This window comes from Orcinus orca, chromosome 5 (assembly GCF_937001465.1).
Source record: "Orcinus orca chromosome 5, mOrcOrc1.1, whole genome shotgun sequence".
NCBI classification, from domain to species: Eukaryota; Metazoa; Chordata; class Mammalia; order Artiodactyla; family Delphinidae; genus Orcinus; species Orcinus orca.
This window is the reverse complement of record NC_064563.1, coordinates 29,949,905-29,965,057: the sequence shown is the minus strand read 5'-3', so window position 1 is coordinate 29,965,057 and position 15,153 is coordinate 29,949,905. Positions and strand designations below refer to the sequence as shown.

The window sequence follows — 15,153 nt, the reverse complement described above, 5'->3', positions numbered from 1 at the left end:
TACAAACTTCTACTTATAGGATAAATAAATACAAGGGATGTAATGTATAGCACACTAACTATAATTAGCACTGCTGTATGTTATACATTAAGGTTAAGAGAATAAATCTAAAGAGTTCTCATCACAAGAAAACATTCTTTTTCTATTTCTTTAATTTTGTATACCTATACGAGATGAGGGACTTTAACTAAACTTATTGTGGTAATCATTTCATGATGTATATAAGTCAAATCATTATCCTGTACACCTTAAACAAACAGTGCTGTGTGTCAATAATATCTCAAAGCTGGAAGGAAAAATAATAGCAAATTTAAAATTTTTCAATAGATAGAGATATTTAATAAAGGATATTGTTAATATAATTGACAAAATTGGAAAATGGACTATGGATTAAAGCATGGCAGCAATATTAAATTTTTTAAAATTTGATAACTGTTCTAAAATATATATGAGAGAATATTCGTGTTAGGAAATATACACTGAGTAATTCTGGAGAAAGGGTCTGAATATATACAACTTACTTTCTAATGATTCAAGGAACAAATATTTATGTATGTGTATTTTTATCTGTCTATATAAACATACATATCCTGTGGTCTTTCTGAGAGACAGGAATAAAGAATGATAAAGCAAATGTGGCAAAGTGTTAAAAGTTAATAGAGGAGGGCTTCCCTCGTGGTGCAGTGGTTGAGAGTCTGCCTGCCGATGCAGGGAACACGGGTTTGTGCCCCGGTCTGGGAGGATCCCACATGACGCGGAGCGGCTGGGCCCGTGAGCCATGGCCGCTGAGCCTGCGTGTCCAGAGTCTGTGCTCTGCAACGGGAGAGGCCACAGCAGTGAGAGGCCCGCGTACCGCAAAAAAAAAAAAAAAAAAGTTAATAGAGGATAAATGAGAATTCTTTATATTGTTTTTGCACTGTTTCTATAAGTTTGGAAATATTTCAAAAGAACGCATTAAATATTCAATAAAACAGGAGGAGATTGATAATTCTTTGACATGACATTTATTTCTGAACAATATACTTAATAGGCAAACAGTAGCAGGAGTCCCACCAAAGTCTAGAACAAGAAAAGATGCCACTTTTCCAATAATATTAGACATTGTACTGGCGATACTAGCCAACACAATCAGACAAGAGAAAGAAATTAGATGTTTAAAATCTTAAAGGGAAGAAAAATAAGACCATTTGCAAACCATATAATTGTAAAACTAAAAAAATAACTGAAAAAAATAAGAGAATTCCATAAGAAAGCTGAATTCACAATTAAGATACAGAAATCACTGTCTGTCACTTATAACACAGAAGCTGAAGTCCTTGGTTAAAAAAAACAAAAAAAGCCAAACTGCATTTGGCTTCAGCCTCAGCCTTTAAAAGGCCAAATAACTACTTCAATGACAGTTTTGTCATTCTTAAAATAGTAAATGATTAATAATCGTGGGACAACATAGGCCATCATCGTATCAAATCATTGGGATAGCATCACTAATTCAATGCAATTCACCACTCAGTAACATGTTCAGGAAGTAAAGAAAGCACAACATAATATACCAGAATTACCAGTATTACTGTGAGGTAAGCAGAGAGTGAGTGGGCCAGTACCTCATTCTGCTTCAGGCAAAGACAAAGGTGTTGCTGTACAAGAGATGTTTGAAGCTGCCTTTTCTTATACAACATTTTCATGTAAAAGCCTGTTTTGCATGTTGGAAAATGTCTCTCCAATTAAAGACAGAGGGATAATGTACTTTGTGGATGACAATACCAAACAGCAATAAGTTCCAACATATTGCAGAAAAAGACCCACAATACTTTGCCATTCGGGAAGAAAACAAGTCCCCTGTGTTATGTTTGTAAGTCCATAGAAAAGGATCTTGTCACATCAATACTGGATTGGCAGTTTGTGGGGAGTTGAAGGGAGCTCCAGCTTTAACTATGCTGTTTAGATATTCTAAAATATGTATTCAGGTATTTTTCCTAAAGTGAATAAACATAAATAGGAATTTTTGAAAAGCTAGTTATGCCCACTAAAAAAAAAAAAAAAAAAGCTAGTTATGCATTCTAGGGGGATAGCAGAATAGGACTCAACAGATGGACGACTGGCAGCCATCTTGTAACCTACCCAGAACCGGGATTTATTTGCTAATTCCGCCCCCACAGTGGTTCAAGCAGTTCATGTTGATTGGATAGTCAGGTTGGAATGACACCAAGAAAGCCCAATGAGTAGGCCTGATAATCCATCCTGACAGTCTTTGGACATCTTAGAGTAAACAAAAATAAGGCAGAAGGAAAGATATCTGATCTGGTGCTTGGCAAGCCATTCCTCAATTATATAGATGTTATGCCCTGCAAACACCTGGACCAGTACTTTCTAGCATATCAGACCCCTTTTTAGGATGATGATGATATTGTTTACCATTCACTGGATGTTGGCTACATGCCAGGCACTGTTCAAGATGATGAGAACAGGGCTGACAATGTCAAGTGGGAAAGACAGATTACAAACATCATAAACAGTAAATAGTTACTATTTACTAAGCACTTACTGTGTTCCAAGAACATTTTACATACATTATCTCACAACCCCCCTGCAGAGTAGATGGCATTCTCCCCGTTTCACATGTAAGGAAACTGAGGTCGGTGACGGTGAAATGACTTGCCCGTGCCTGACCATGAGCATTCCCTGGTGGTCCAGTGGTTAGAACTCCAAGCGTTCACTGCAGTGGGGACGGGTTCAATCCCTGCTCGGGGAACTAAGATCCCAGCAGGCAACGCCGCACGGCTAATTAAAAGAAAGAAAGAAAGAAAGAAAGAAAGGGGCTGACCAGAGGAGGAAATCAGGTGCGACTATGCCAGGCCCCCGGTAACTGCCTTTGTCTCAGGACAGGACCACATTCCCTTGGGAGGGGAGCTCACAGTGAGGATTCACAGGGCCCAGGACAATGATGAGCCCAGATGTGAGACTACTGAGGTCAGGAGAGCCGTGGACAAGAGGTGGCAGCAGGCTGGGACAGGAGCCGCCACATTCAGGGCCCCATCCCTGGCCAGGCCAACAGCCCCGAGCCCCACCCTGTGTCCTGGCCAAGTTTGGGTTCCTCCTTCTGGCCCCTAAAACACAGCATGTTCACACTCACTCTCCTGAATGGAGTCCCCATTGAACATTCCCCGACCATGGGATATTCAAGCTTCGCCGACAGAATTCTCCAGGACAAAAGTAGTTGTTTCCTGCAAGCTCCCCAACATCTCCCCACCCCGCCCTCTGTCCAAACAACAGGCGCACAGCAATGGCTCCCATCACCTGGGAACATAGAGGAAGGTGCCAGTGGCATCCACATTCACTCCACGAGAACCCAGGTTCCTGGCAGGGCCCCCTATGCCAGTGTACAGCCCCTGTAAGTTCCCCCAGCCAGCATCCTGACCTAAGCAGGGGAATTTCTTGGCCCGTGGCTGAAACACCGGAAGTGCAGCCAGGAGAGTGGATGCAGGCTAGGAGTGTAGGGGAAACCCCTCAAGGCAGGCCCAGGAAGTTTGAGTTCCCTTCATGACTGTCACTAACAGGCTGGGACGTGACCTCAACCATAAACCGCCCTATTCCTGAACCCCTCAAATGCTGAATGAAAACAAATGCAGTGATCTTAAACTTCCTCACAAAACAGAATCTTTGTGGAGGTGCTTAAGGAGAATTCCTACGCCCATGACTCCAGGCATTCTGAGCAGTGGTTCTGCGATGCAGCAAAGAATCTGCATTTTACACCAATTGGCCAGAGAAGGCCAGTGTCTGCCAATTCACAGGTCACTAGCTTGAACACCCATCGAGAGAAGCCTGATTTAAATGGAATTCAGTACAAAGGAATGCTATGTGGCCCTCAAAATGAGAACATATAAGCTATTTTGTAAAAAGGGCCAAAGTGAGCAATCACGTGGTTAAAGGACAGGGAGGGAGATGTTTCACCTTCCTCTGAAACCATATGAAAGTATTACCTATTCCAGAATCATTATTGGATGTTTTCTCCTATTAACACTGGTTAGGCAGTCGAGCCACACCTTCTCTTGGCAACCACCTTCAGTGATCTGACAGTCATTGACATCACAGGCAAGGAGAGGCTTAAGGATGTCATCCAAAAATTCACCTCACGTGGATAGACCTAGAGTCTGTCATACAGAGTGAAGTAAGTCAGAAAGAAAAAGACAAATACCGTATGCTAACATATATATGGAATTTAAGGGAAAAAATGTCATGAAGAACCTAGGGGTAAGACAGGAATAAAGACACAGACCTACTGGAGAACGGGCTTGAGGATATGGGGAGGGGGAAGGGTGAGCTGTGACAGGGCGAGAGAGTGGCATGGACATATATACACTAACAAACGTAAGGTAGATAGCTAGTGGGAAGCAGCCGCATGGCACAGGGATATCGGCTCCGTGCTTTGTGACCGCCTGGAGGGGTGGGATAGGGAGAGTGGGAGGGAGGGAGACGCAAGAGGGAAGAGATATGGGAACATATGTATATGTATAACTGATTCACTTTGTTATAAAGCAGAAACTAACACACCATTGTAAAGCAATTATACCCCAATAAAGATGTTAAAAAAAAATCACCTCACTATTGGACCAAAAGAAGTTAAAAGGTCACTTCCAGGGCGAGGTCTCAGGGGACGAGGGAACTACATCTCACTGTCCTGGTGCAGCGCTCCACTGGTGGGACTTGAATAAGTTTTCCGGTTAAGGTTTTCCATATCTGAGGTCAACGCAAGGAAAGCCAGGAACTCGACCCAGGAAGCCTAGTCCTAGAGCGGCACGATTGCTCCGCCCCCTTGAGGCCTATGGAAGTATTTCTCTAGAGTAAACTATCCACCACAGCCGGGGCTACTGGGCAACACAGAGGCCTCCACTTCTAGGGGCGGAGCCTAGGAGGGGGAGGAGCTTAGCGTGAGGATGCTTTGCGACTCAGGTTCCGCCGGCGTCGCTCCCAACATCCTCGGCCCACTCCTGCGCAAACCAGTCCACGTGAGGGCCTGAAGATTCACACAAGCAAAGCCGAGCCCAGCAGCTCCCCTAGAAGCCAGGACTGAGGGATCCCGAGAGGCGCCGCCAGAGCTCCGAAGGCTCCTCTTTAGTCCCGCAGTCCTGCGCGCCACCGCCCTGCTTCTGCCTCCCCTGTCAAACCGATCTGTCACTGCCTGCAGGACCCAGCCCTTCCTCGCCTACTGCCAGGCCCCAGGCCCGCGGCCACATTGAGAAGATGGGCAGCCGGCCCCGTAGCCCCAGCGCCTCCCCTGCGGACCGGTGGGGACCGCATCCCGGAGGACCGGGCCCTGCCAAGCGCCGGCGAACGGAGGAGCCCGCGGGCCCCGAGCCCAAGTCCAGGGCGGCGCCCAGCCTGGACAACCTGACCTGGCCCCCGACCGTGGACACGCTCATCTTCGTGGTGGTCCTGCCCGCCGGCTGTGCCCTGCACGTGCCTCTGGACGACGTCGACCTGCTGCTGGAGTCCGAGCCAACGTCCGTGCTGCAAGTGTCTCTCGGTGATCATATCCTCATGCTGGTCCCTGAGGCCCTCCTGGGCCCGGGTGTGGAAGGCCCGTGGGGACAGGGCCTGGGACGGGGCGCTTTCCTGAGCCGTCCCGGGGAGTACGTGGCCCCGGAGCCGGGATTCTTGTGCGCAGCTGTCCCAGAGATCGCCTGCCAAGAAGAGGTCAACGAGGAGCACGCGGATGCTGACGCCGACTTCCTGCCGGCTGGGACAGATGCTGCTGCAGTCTCAGTCGCTGGGCTCCGCCCCTCGGCTGGATGTATGTCTGGCTTCCACCTGTTGGGCCAAGCCTCAGAGCCGTCCCCTCGGACCCCCCAACACTAGTCCAGAGAGACGCTCTCCTCACCACGACGACAACCTGGACTTGCACCTTCTAGAGCCCTTCCCTGACTCACCACTCCAACCTCTACCTCCCTCTCCAAGTCCAGGTCCTCACCAGCGTCCCCAGCGCCCTCATGGTCCTCCACGCAAGATCCGGAAATGCCTGTTCCCTTAATCAACTGCCTCCCACAATTCCTGGCCAACTCAACGGGGACCAGGAGAGAGTCTTCTGATATTGGCTGTGTGTACCTTGCACACACCGTAAGAATCATATGAACAGATGCTTTATGGATGCAGGCTGCACTGCAGAATTCTGATCAGTGACTGACTAAAACACCTGAAAGGAAGCTCACCCGGGCAAAGAAAAGCCGCTTGAAATACAGTCTGCTTTCCGACAGCCAGACTGCTCCTTAGATTTTCTCTAGGGAGGGCACCCTTAAGCAGCTCTACCCCCCTCCCATTCGCTTCAAACCTAAGCGCCAGCACTTTTCTCTAAAAAGCCATCCCTTTCCAGGCACCCTACCACTGCCCATACCCCTGTTCCCCCCAACCCCCTTAATAGAGTAATTGCTAAATGTGTTTTGTTTACAGGGGTTTGGACCTAGTGTCCAGACTAGTTTACAACAACCCTCTACCCAGTTTGACCGTTTCTGGATGGCAGCTCTAGCCCCTTTGGGGGAATCTAGCCAGTAGTTGTATGTGGACAAATCTTTGTTGGATACAGAACACAGGATGGGGAACAATGATCAGGCGCCCTCCTCTTTGTGAATGAGCAGGTTGGCAAATGGTTTAACTTTATTTCTGGGTTTGGGGTGGTATTTTCCCAAAAGAGCCGAATGTTTTTCATTCTTCTTATATTCTTTCAATATATTTCTCTTGTCCTGGAAAAGTTTGTAATTCTAAAGATTCTGTGTTTTATACTTCTAAGATCCCAAATAGGTTTTGTACATTATTACTAGCATATAGAAATAATTTGCTCTTATATTGGTCTGATATCCAGCAAAATTACATAATTTCTGTAACCACTTCTCTGTAGATTCTCTTGCTTGACTGATAAAGATCTCTCGAAATAATGAGAGTATGTGTCTTTTTTTCACAAGCCTCTTACATCTTATTTTTCCTTAATCTTTAAAAAAATAAGTTTATTTATTTATTTATTTTTATTCATTTATTTTTGGTTGCGTTGGGTCTTCGTTGCCGTGTGCAGGCTTTCTTTAGTTGCGACGAGCTGGAGCTGCTCTTCGTTGCAGTGTGCGGGCTTCTCCTTGCGGTGGCTTCTCGTTGTGGAGCATGGGCTCTTGGTGCATGGGTTTCAGTAGTTGTGGCACGCAGACTTCAGCAGTTGTGGTGCACGGGATTAGCTGCTCTGTGGCATGTGGGATCTTCCCGGACCAGGGCTCGAACCCGTGACCCCTGCATTGGCAGACGGATTCTTAACCATTGCGCCACCAGGGAAGTCCCTCCTTAATCTTTTTTATTGGATATTACTTCAACCCTCCAGGTTGACTGGTATAGTCAATAGGGTCATCCCTTTCTTTTTCTTTTGTTTTTTTGAAGTATAGTTGATTTACAATATTAGTTTTTGGTGCACAACAAAATAATTCAATATTTTTATAGATAGTATTCCAGTTAACGTTATTACAAAAAATGGGTATATTTTTCTCTGCTGTACAATATGTCCTTGTTCCTTACTTACTGCATACACAGTAGTTTTAATCTCTCAGTCCTCTACCCTATCTTGTTCCTCTCTCCCCTCTCTCCGGTGACAACCACTACTTTGTTCTCTCATTATATGTGAGTCTGTTTCTGTTTTATTCTATGCATTTATTTGTTTTATTTTTTAGCTTCCACATATGAGTGATAGCATAGAGTATATATCTTTCTCTGTCTGACTAATTTCATTAGGCAGAATACACTCTAGGTCCATCCACGTTGTTGCAAATGGCAGAACTCCATTCTCATCAGACTGGCATCCATTTGCACACACTCTGCAGTGGGTATTCAATAAAACCAAATGAGGTTTTCTTCTCCTGATTTTCTTTTGCCCTGATAGTTTGGCTTTAATCCAGAAAGAGTGTTCTCTTTGGTGTCAGGTGGTGGAGGCTCTGGAGTCTTCATTCAGAGAAGTCACGTTGGGGCCTAAGTCATGAGATGTACAAGTACCTCATTTATCCACCATTGCCAGCTCTTATGGGGTAGTTTAAGTGCAGAGCTTCTACTCTTCCAGGAAAGATGCCTGCTTCTTACATGTCATCTCACTCAACTCCTCATAGCTTCACTAAGGAGGATTTGGCTTGAACAAAATTGTGCATTTGAGAGGCTCCTTCAATAAGAAGGGGAGAAGATTTCTCAGTTTCAATGGGCAGCATATTTTGATTTGGTATAAGGAGGCTTCCAAACAAAACTCTGAATCAAAAGCTGCTTCATTAAAACATTTTCTGGCCAAAGCTAATGACCAATTTGAAAAACAACTAGACTTATTTCTCTATTAAGTCCTCCAGTTGCCTTTCCCAAATCTCCCCCTGCCTCTTCTCCTGCCATTCTCTCTCCTTGTGAATTCCAGACTCCTCCTTTAATTACCCTTGACCAGGTCCCCTGTCTTTCTCCAACAAAGCTCTCAAGAACCCATAATGCTAGCTGCCTCTGAAGATCCACCCCCATGCACCAGGTATTCAGACAACTTCAGAGTTTAAACCCTGGACCTGAGCTGAATTAAGAGCTATTTGTAAAAATGTCTCTAAATTCAGACAAGACCAGCAAATATTCAGAGAAGAATTCAGCGTTCTTTTGGGTGCATAAGCCCCAGACTTGTCTTGACACAAATCACTCATGCACATATTGGTCAGAACTGCCGATGCTCATTTCTGGATGGCAAAGCAGACTGGACTGACCCAGGAAAGGACCTGCAGGATCTCTCTTACCACAATAAACCTAAGGGTTCAATAACAAGCCTGAAAAGTTGGGCAAAGTTTCCTAAAAATCATACCTGAAACATTTCCAATAAAAATCAATGCAACTGCTACTCTTTCTATAACAAGCCCTGCCTCCTTTGCTCGGCCTCTTCCTTGGCATAAACGTCCCACACACGTGATCAGTATTTCAAATAATGCACAGATTTTCCCTGTCTCTCAGCCTTTATATGTAACCCTTGAGCCCTCTGACTGGAAACATTCCTTCCTGCTCTGTGACAACACACCTGCCAATCTAACAGGGTAGAACTTAACTTTACACATAGAACTGTTATATTAGAAGCACACCAGAGTGACTATTTCTTGAGTTTTGAGACGAGTTCTCTATTCATAATCAATTGTATCTGGTGTGAATATACCTTTACATTCCACATTATATTTGATAGATACTCCAGATAAATGTCTTGACACAACATCTGACATTTATGAGTTAGAAGTTTCACTGACGTAGAAAAGATAATGGGAGCAGAACTTATTAAAGTTCAGATACATTCTACAAAACCATTACCCAACCTTCCCACAATATCCCTTGATGCCAAAAGAAGAGCTGAAATGTATAGTTGAATGCCTTCTACAAAGGTCTTCCCATGCACTACCTTTGTAACACTCTCATCCAGCAAGAAATGAAGGATTTTGATTTATTCAAGACCTTAAGGCCATTGACAAAATATGTATACCTCACTACCTGACAGAAATTAACCCAAATACCATCCTGTCATCAATTCCACATGAAGCCACTTGCTTCACTCTAATGAATCTTTGCTCTGCCTTTTTTTCGTGTGCCTCTAGACCAGGACAGTCAATACGATTTTGCTTTTACCTGCAGAGGACAACAACATACCTGGACAGTCATGCCCCTGGAGTACACTGGAGCCCCCTTGTATTTTTCCCTGGTTGTTGATCAAGAGTTAAAAGATCTAAATTTCCCTTGTGATTTAGTCCTAACACAATGTGTAGATGATCTAGTTTGTTCAAAGAACAAGGAAGCCTGTAAAAGGTTTCCATTGACTTGCCCCAGCCTTAGCAAAAAGGAGACATAAAATTTCAAATATAATTATTATTTTTCCAAAATACAGTCCATTATTGAGAGCATGACTCATTTCAGAAGGGGAAAACAATCTTTCCTGATAGACTAAAGACGATCCAAACATATCCTACATCCTTAACAAAAGACAATTGAGAGTGTTTCTGGTTTTAACTGGATATTGCAGACAATGGGTACTAAGTTTTTGTGAGATTGAAACACCTCTTTATGAATTGACTAAGTTCTCAGTCAGAGACTCTCTCCTGGGGAACCCAAATGTGAAGAGGGCTTCTGTATCCTGAAGAAGGCTGTTCAACAGCCTTTCTCTAGTCATGTCTAACTACTAAAACTCTTGTGTCTATTTTTGCATAAGCAATCTGACAAGCCCTTGGGATTTTAACTCAAGTTGATAAGAACTAGCCAAAACTCTTTGTTCCAGAATTTTACTCAGACATAAAAAAGAATGAAATTTTGCCCCTTTCAACAATATGGATGGACCTGTAGGGCATTATGCTTAGTGAAATAAGGCAGAAATAGAAAGGCAAATACTGTATGTTATCACTTATATGTGTAATTTAAAAAGTGAAGCAAAGAATTGAAAATAACAAAAGAGGAACATACTACTGATATAGAGAACAAACTAATGGTTATCAGTGGGGAGGGGGAAGATAGGAGTAGGGTAGTAAGAGATACAAACTACTGTGTATAAAATAAATACTATAAGGATATACTCTACAGTACAGGGAATATAGACAATATTTTATAATAACTTCAAATAGAGGATAATCAATAAAACATTGGATCAGTATGTTGTACACTTAAAACTAACATAATATTTTAAATCAACTGTTGTTCAAAAATAAATATAAATAAATAAGAAAAAATCCATTGCTCCAAAACTGTAAGGAACTAAGAAATCTTTATAGACAAAGGGAAAAAATCTGTGGTCTATACATATGATGAAACATTTTTCAGTGATTTTAAAAAATGAGCTATGAAGCCATGAAAAGATATGGAGGAACCTTAAATGCATATAGCTAAGTGAAAGAAGCCAGTTTGAAAAACTACATACTGTGTGAATCCAAGTATATAACATTTCTGAAAAAGGCAAAACTATACAGACCATAAAAAGATCAGTGTTTGCCAGGGGTTCAGAGGGAGGAGAGTGAATAGGGGGAGCACAAGGGATTCGTAGGGTGAGGAAACTACCTTTTGTGATACATATGTATGCATGACATCATCCATTTGACAAAATCCATAGAACTATACAACACAAAGGATGAACCTTAATGTAAACTATGAACTTTAGTTAATTATAACATTATCAATATTGGTTTATCAATTGTAAGAAGTGTACCGTAGTAAGGCAAGATGTTAATAATAGGGGAACTGTGTGTGGGAGAGGTGTGATATATTGAACTGTGTGCTATTTGCTCAATTTTCAGTAACATAAAATTGTCCTAAAAGTAAATATATTACTTTTAGAAGGTAAGGAAGAAAAACAATCCATTTGAGAAGTTAACTTCAAGGGTAAGATTTTTAAATGAATATACATTTTAAAAAGTTTGATATCCTCAAGATCTAAAGGAAAGAAGTACCTGATTGATGGAAAAAAATGAGGATTTTGTTAGGAGAAGTCTGTCAGAGGCAAGTTGCATACATCACTAAAATGGCCAGTTTAGTGTTTACCTACTTCCGCAATCTCTAAAATCAAAAACCAACCAAAAACATTGCTTAGTATACTCTCACCCTTGACCCTGTTGGAAAGGTTTATCCCCCTTGTCATAGAGCAATAGCTATTACTGCAAAACTTGTTGATGCTTCTGCTGAACAGGTTCTAGCCTCCTCGCTTGATTTCAAGGTTCCTCATTCAGTACAGACATTACTAATGACTAAACAGACACTTTTCAACCAGCCAATTAATATCTTGTGAGATACTATTACCCTCTCCCTGTCACATTACTGTTCTTTACTGTAACACTCTTAATCCAGCCACTCTCCCTGCTCTACCAAAAGAAGGGGAGCCTCATGATTGTCTTACTTCCGTTAGGAAACTCTCTGACCTCACTCAGATTTACTAGAGACCCCTCCTGAGACTCTGACCAAATATTATCTGTTGATGGATCATACCTCAAAACTGAAACTGGAGGTTATCAAGCAGGATATTCTGTCAGTAATCTAAACTTTCCTTTAGTATACAGTCTTCTACCTGAGGTAAAATCAGCCCAAATAGCAGAACGTATTGCACTTATTATAGCCTGTCAACCAGTCAGACCAGGAATTAAGCATATAGCAGGTGTGCTTTTGGTGTAGTACATGACTTTGGGCTGCATTGGCAACAAAGCGACTTTCTTGCCTCTGCTGGTATCCCCTCAAAAGTGGACAAATTAAGGAACTTTTTGATGCAGTTCCACTTCCTTGAGGTGGCTACAGGAAAGGTTGAACCCCATGTAGAAAGAAACAATTTGGAAGCTAACAGAAGGTGCTCTAGCAGGTCATTATGTCAAACAAGTAACCTTACCCAAAGTTAAGTTTCTGTAAATCTCTGAAGGGATCCAAAGCAGCCATTATTTTTTTTAACTCTTTTAATTTTATACTGGAGTATAGTTGATTAACAATGTTGTGATAGTTTCAGGTGTACAGAAAATTGATTCATTTATACATATACATGTATCTATTCTTTTTCAAAACATTTTCCCATTTTGGTTGTTATGTAATATTGAGTAGAGTTCCCTGTGCTATACAGTAGGTCCTTATTGGTTATCCATTTTAAATATAGCACTGTGTACATGTCAATCCCAGACTCCCTAACTATCCCTTCCCCCCATTCTTCCCCCGGTAACCATAAGTTTGTTCTCTAAGTCTGTGAGTCTGTTTCTGTTTTGTAAGTTCATTTGTATCATTTTTTTAAGATTCCGCTTATAAGTGACATCATATGATATTTCTCTTTCTCTGTCTGACTTATTTCACTCAGTATGACAATCTCTATGTCTGTCCATGTTGCTGCAAATGGCATTATTTTATGCTTTTTAATGGCTGAGTAATATTCTATTGTATATATGTGCCACATCTTCTTTATCCATTCCTCTGTCGATGGACATTTAGGTTGCTTCTATGTCTTGGCTATTGTAAACAGTGCTGCGATGAACATTGGGGTGCATGTATCCTTTTGAACCATGTTTTTCTCCAGATATATGCCCAGGAGTGGGATTGCTGGATCATAGGGTAGCTCTATTTTTAGTTTTTTAAGGAACCTCCCTACTGTTCTCCATAGTGGTTGTACCAATTTACATTCCTACCAACAGTATAGGAGGGTTCCCTTCTCTCCACACCCTCTCCAGCATTTATTTTTTGTGGATTTTTTGATGATAGCCATTTTGACTGGTGTGAGATGATATCTCATTGTAGTTTTGATTTGTATTTCTCTAATAATTAGTGATGTTGAACATCTTTTCATGAGCCTCTTGGCCATCTGTATGTCTTCTTTGGAGAAATGTCTATTTAGGTCTTCTGCCCATTTTTTGATTGGGTTTTTTGTTTTGATGATATTAAGCTGCGTGCGTTGTTTGTAAATTTTGGAGATTAATCCCTTGTTGGTCAAAAGCAGCCATTATATCATATTAACGATTGGCCCCTGAAAAGGAAAAATGGAAAAAAATCTGGTTGTACCTTTCACTCAGATAATCTGTGGTGCTCTCAAGAGAGATACTAGCTAGAACCAAGTGATTTCAAATGCATATAATTAATTTCTGCAAGAAACTACTCATAATGATATAGACAAATGGGTTACTATCTTAAATCAGCATTAGTGGGGAAACCATTTTTAAAAACCCAACTCATTAAACAGCATCAAAAAGAATAAAATATTTAGGAATAAACTTTATCAAGGAGGCAACAGACTATTATGTATTCTTGGCACCCTTGCTGAAGATCAATTGACGGTAAATGTATGGGTTTATTGCTAAACTATCTATTCTCTTCCTTTCATCTATATACCTGTTTTTATGCCAGTACCATACAGTTTTGATGACTGTATATTTTTAATATATTTTGAAATCAGAAAATTGTAATGCCTCCAGCTTTGTGTTTGCTCAAGATTGCTTTGGTTATTTGGGGTCTTTTGTGGCTTCATAGGAATTTTAGGATTGCTTTTTCTATTTCTATAAAGAATGTCATTGAGATATTGATAAGGCTGGCATTGAATCTGTACATCACTTTGGGCCATATGGATATTTTAACAATATTAATTCTTTCCATCCATGAACATAGGATACCTTTCCATTTATCTGTGTTCTTTAATTTCCTTCATCAATGTTTTATAATTTTCAGTGGACAAGTCTTTCACCTCTTTGGTTAAGTTTACTCCTAAGTATTTTATTTTTTGTTTCTATTGTAAATGGGATTGTTTTCTTAATTTCCTTTCAGATACTTTGTAATTTGTATATAGAAATACCGCTGGTTTTTGTTGATTATGTTGATTTTGCATCCTGCAACTTTAATGAATTTGTTTATTAGTGCTATCAGTTTTGTTGTTGTTGAGTCTTTAGGGTTTTCTACCCATATGGTCATATACAGGTAGAGATAATTTTACTTCTTTCCGATTTGGATACACTTTACTTCTTTTTCTAGTTTGATTGCTCTGGCTAGAATTTCCAGTACTATGTTGAATAGGAGTGGTGAAGATGGTCATTCTTGTTTGTACGGGATCTTTGAAGAAAAGCTTTCAGTTTTCCTCCATTGTCTATGATGTTAGCTGTGGGCTTTTCATATATAGTCTTTATTGCAATGAAGTAAGTTTCTTCTATATGCATTATGTTGAGATTTTTAAAATCATGAATGGATGTTTAACTTTTTCAAATGCTTTTCTGCATTTATTGAGATGGTTCTATAGTTTTTAACTTTCATTCTGTTAACATGATGTATCACACTGATTGATTTGGATATGTTGAACTATCTTTGCATCCCAGGAATAAATCGCACTAGTCATGGTATATAATCCTTTGAATGTGTTGTTGAAGTTGGCTTGCTAGTATTTTATTGAGGATCTTTGCATCTATGTCCATCAGGGATATTGGCATGTTATTTTCCTTTCTTGTGGTGTCTTTGTCTGGCCTTGGTATCAGGGTGATGCTAGTCTCATAGGTTAGTTTGAAAGTGTTCCCTCATCTTCTGTTTTTTGAAAGAGTCTAAGAAGGATTGGTGATAATTCTTTGAATGTTCAGTAGAATTCACATGTGAAGCCATCTACACCTGGGCTTTTCTTTGTTTGGAGGTTTTGATTACTGATTCATTCTCCTTATTTGTTATTGG

The 15,153-nt window shown here is 41.3% G+C and overlaps 1 protein-coding gene and 1 pseudogene across 1 annotated transcript; both read left to right on the top strand.

Annotated features, from left to right (window-relative positions):
- The window catches only part of LOC101287490 (proline-rich protein 23B-like), a 41,691-nt pseudogene that overhangs the window by 9,330 nt on the left and 17,208 nt on the right, over positions 1-15,153 (top strand).
- On the top strand, positions 4,573-6,326 carry LOC101287748 (proline-rich protein 23C-like). Its single transcript, XM_033404051.2, is given in 2 exon segments — positions 4,573-5,841; positions 5,843-6,326. Coding segments are annotated over 2 exon segments (786 nt in total). The 5' UTR covers positions 4,573-5,238; the 3' UTR covers positions 6,026-6,326.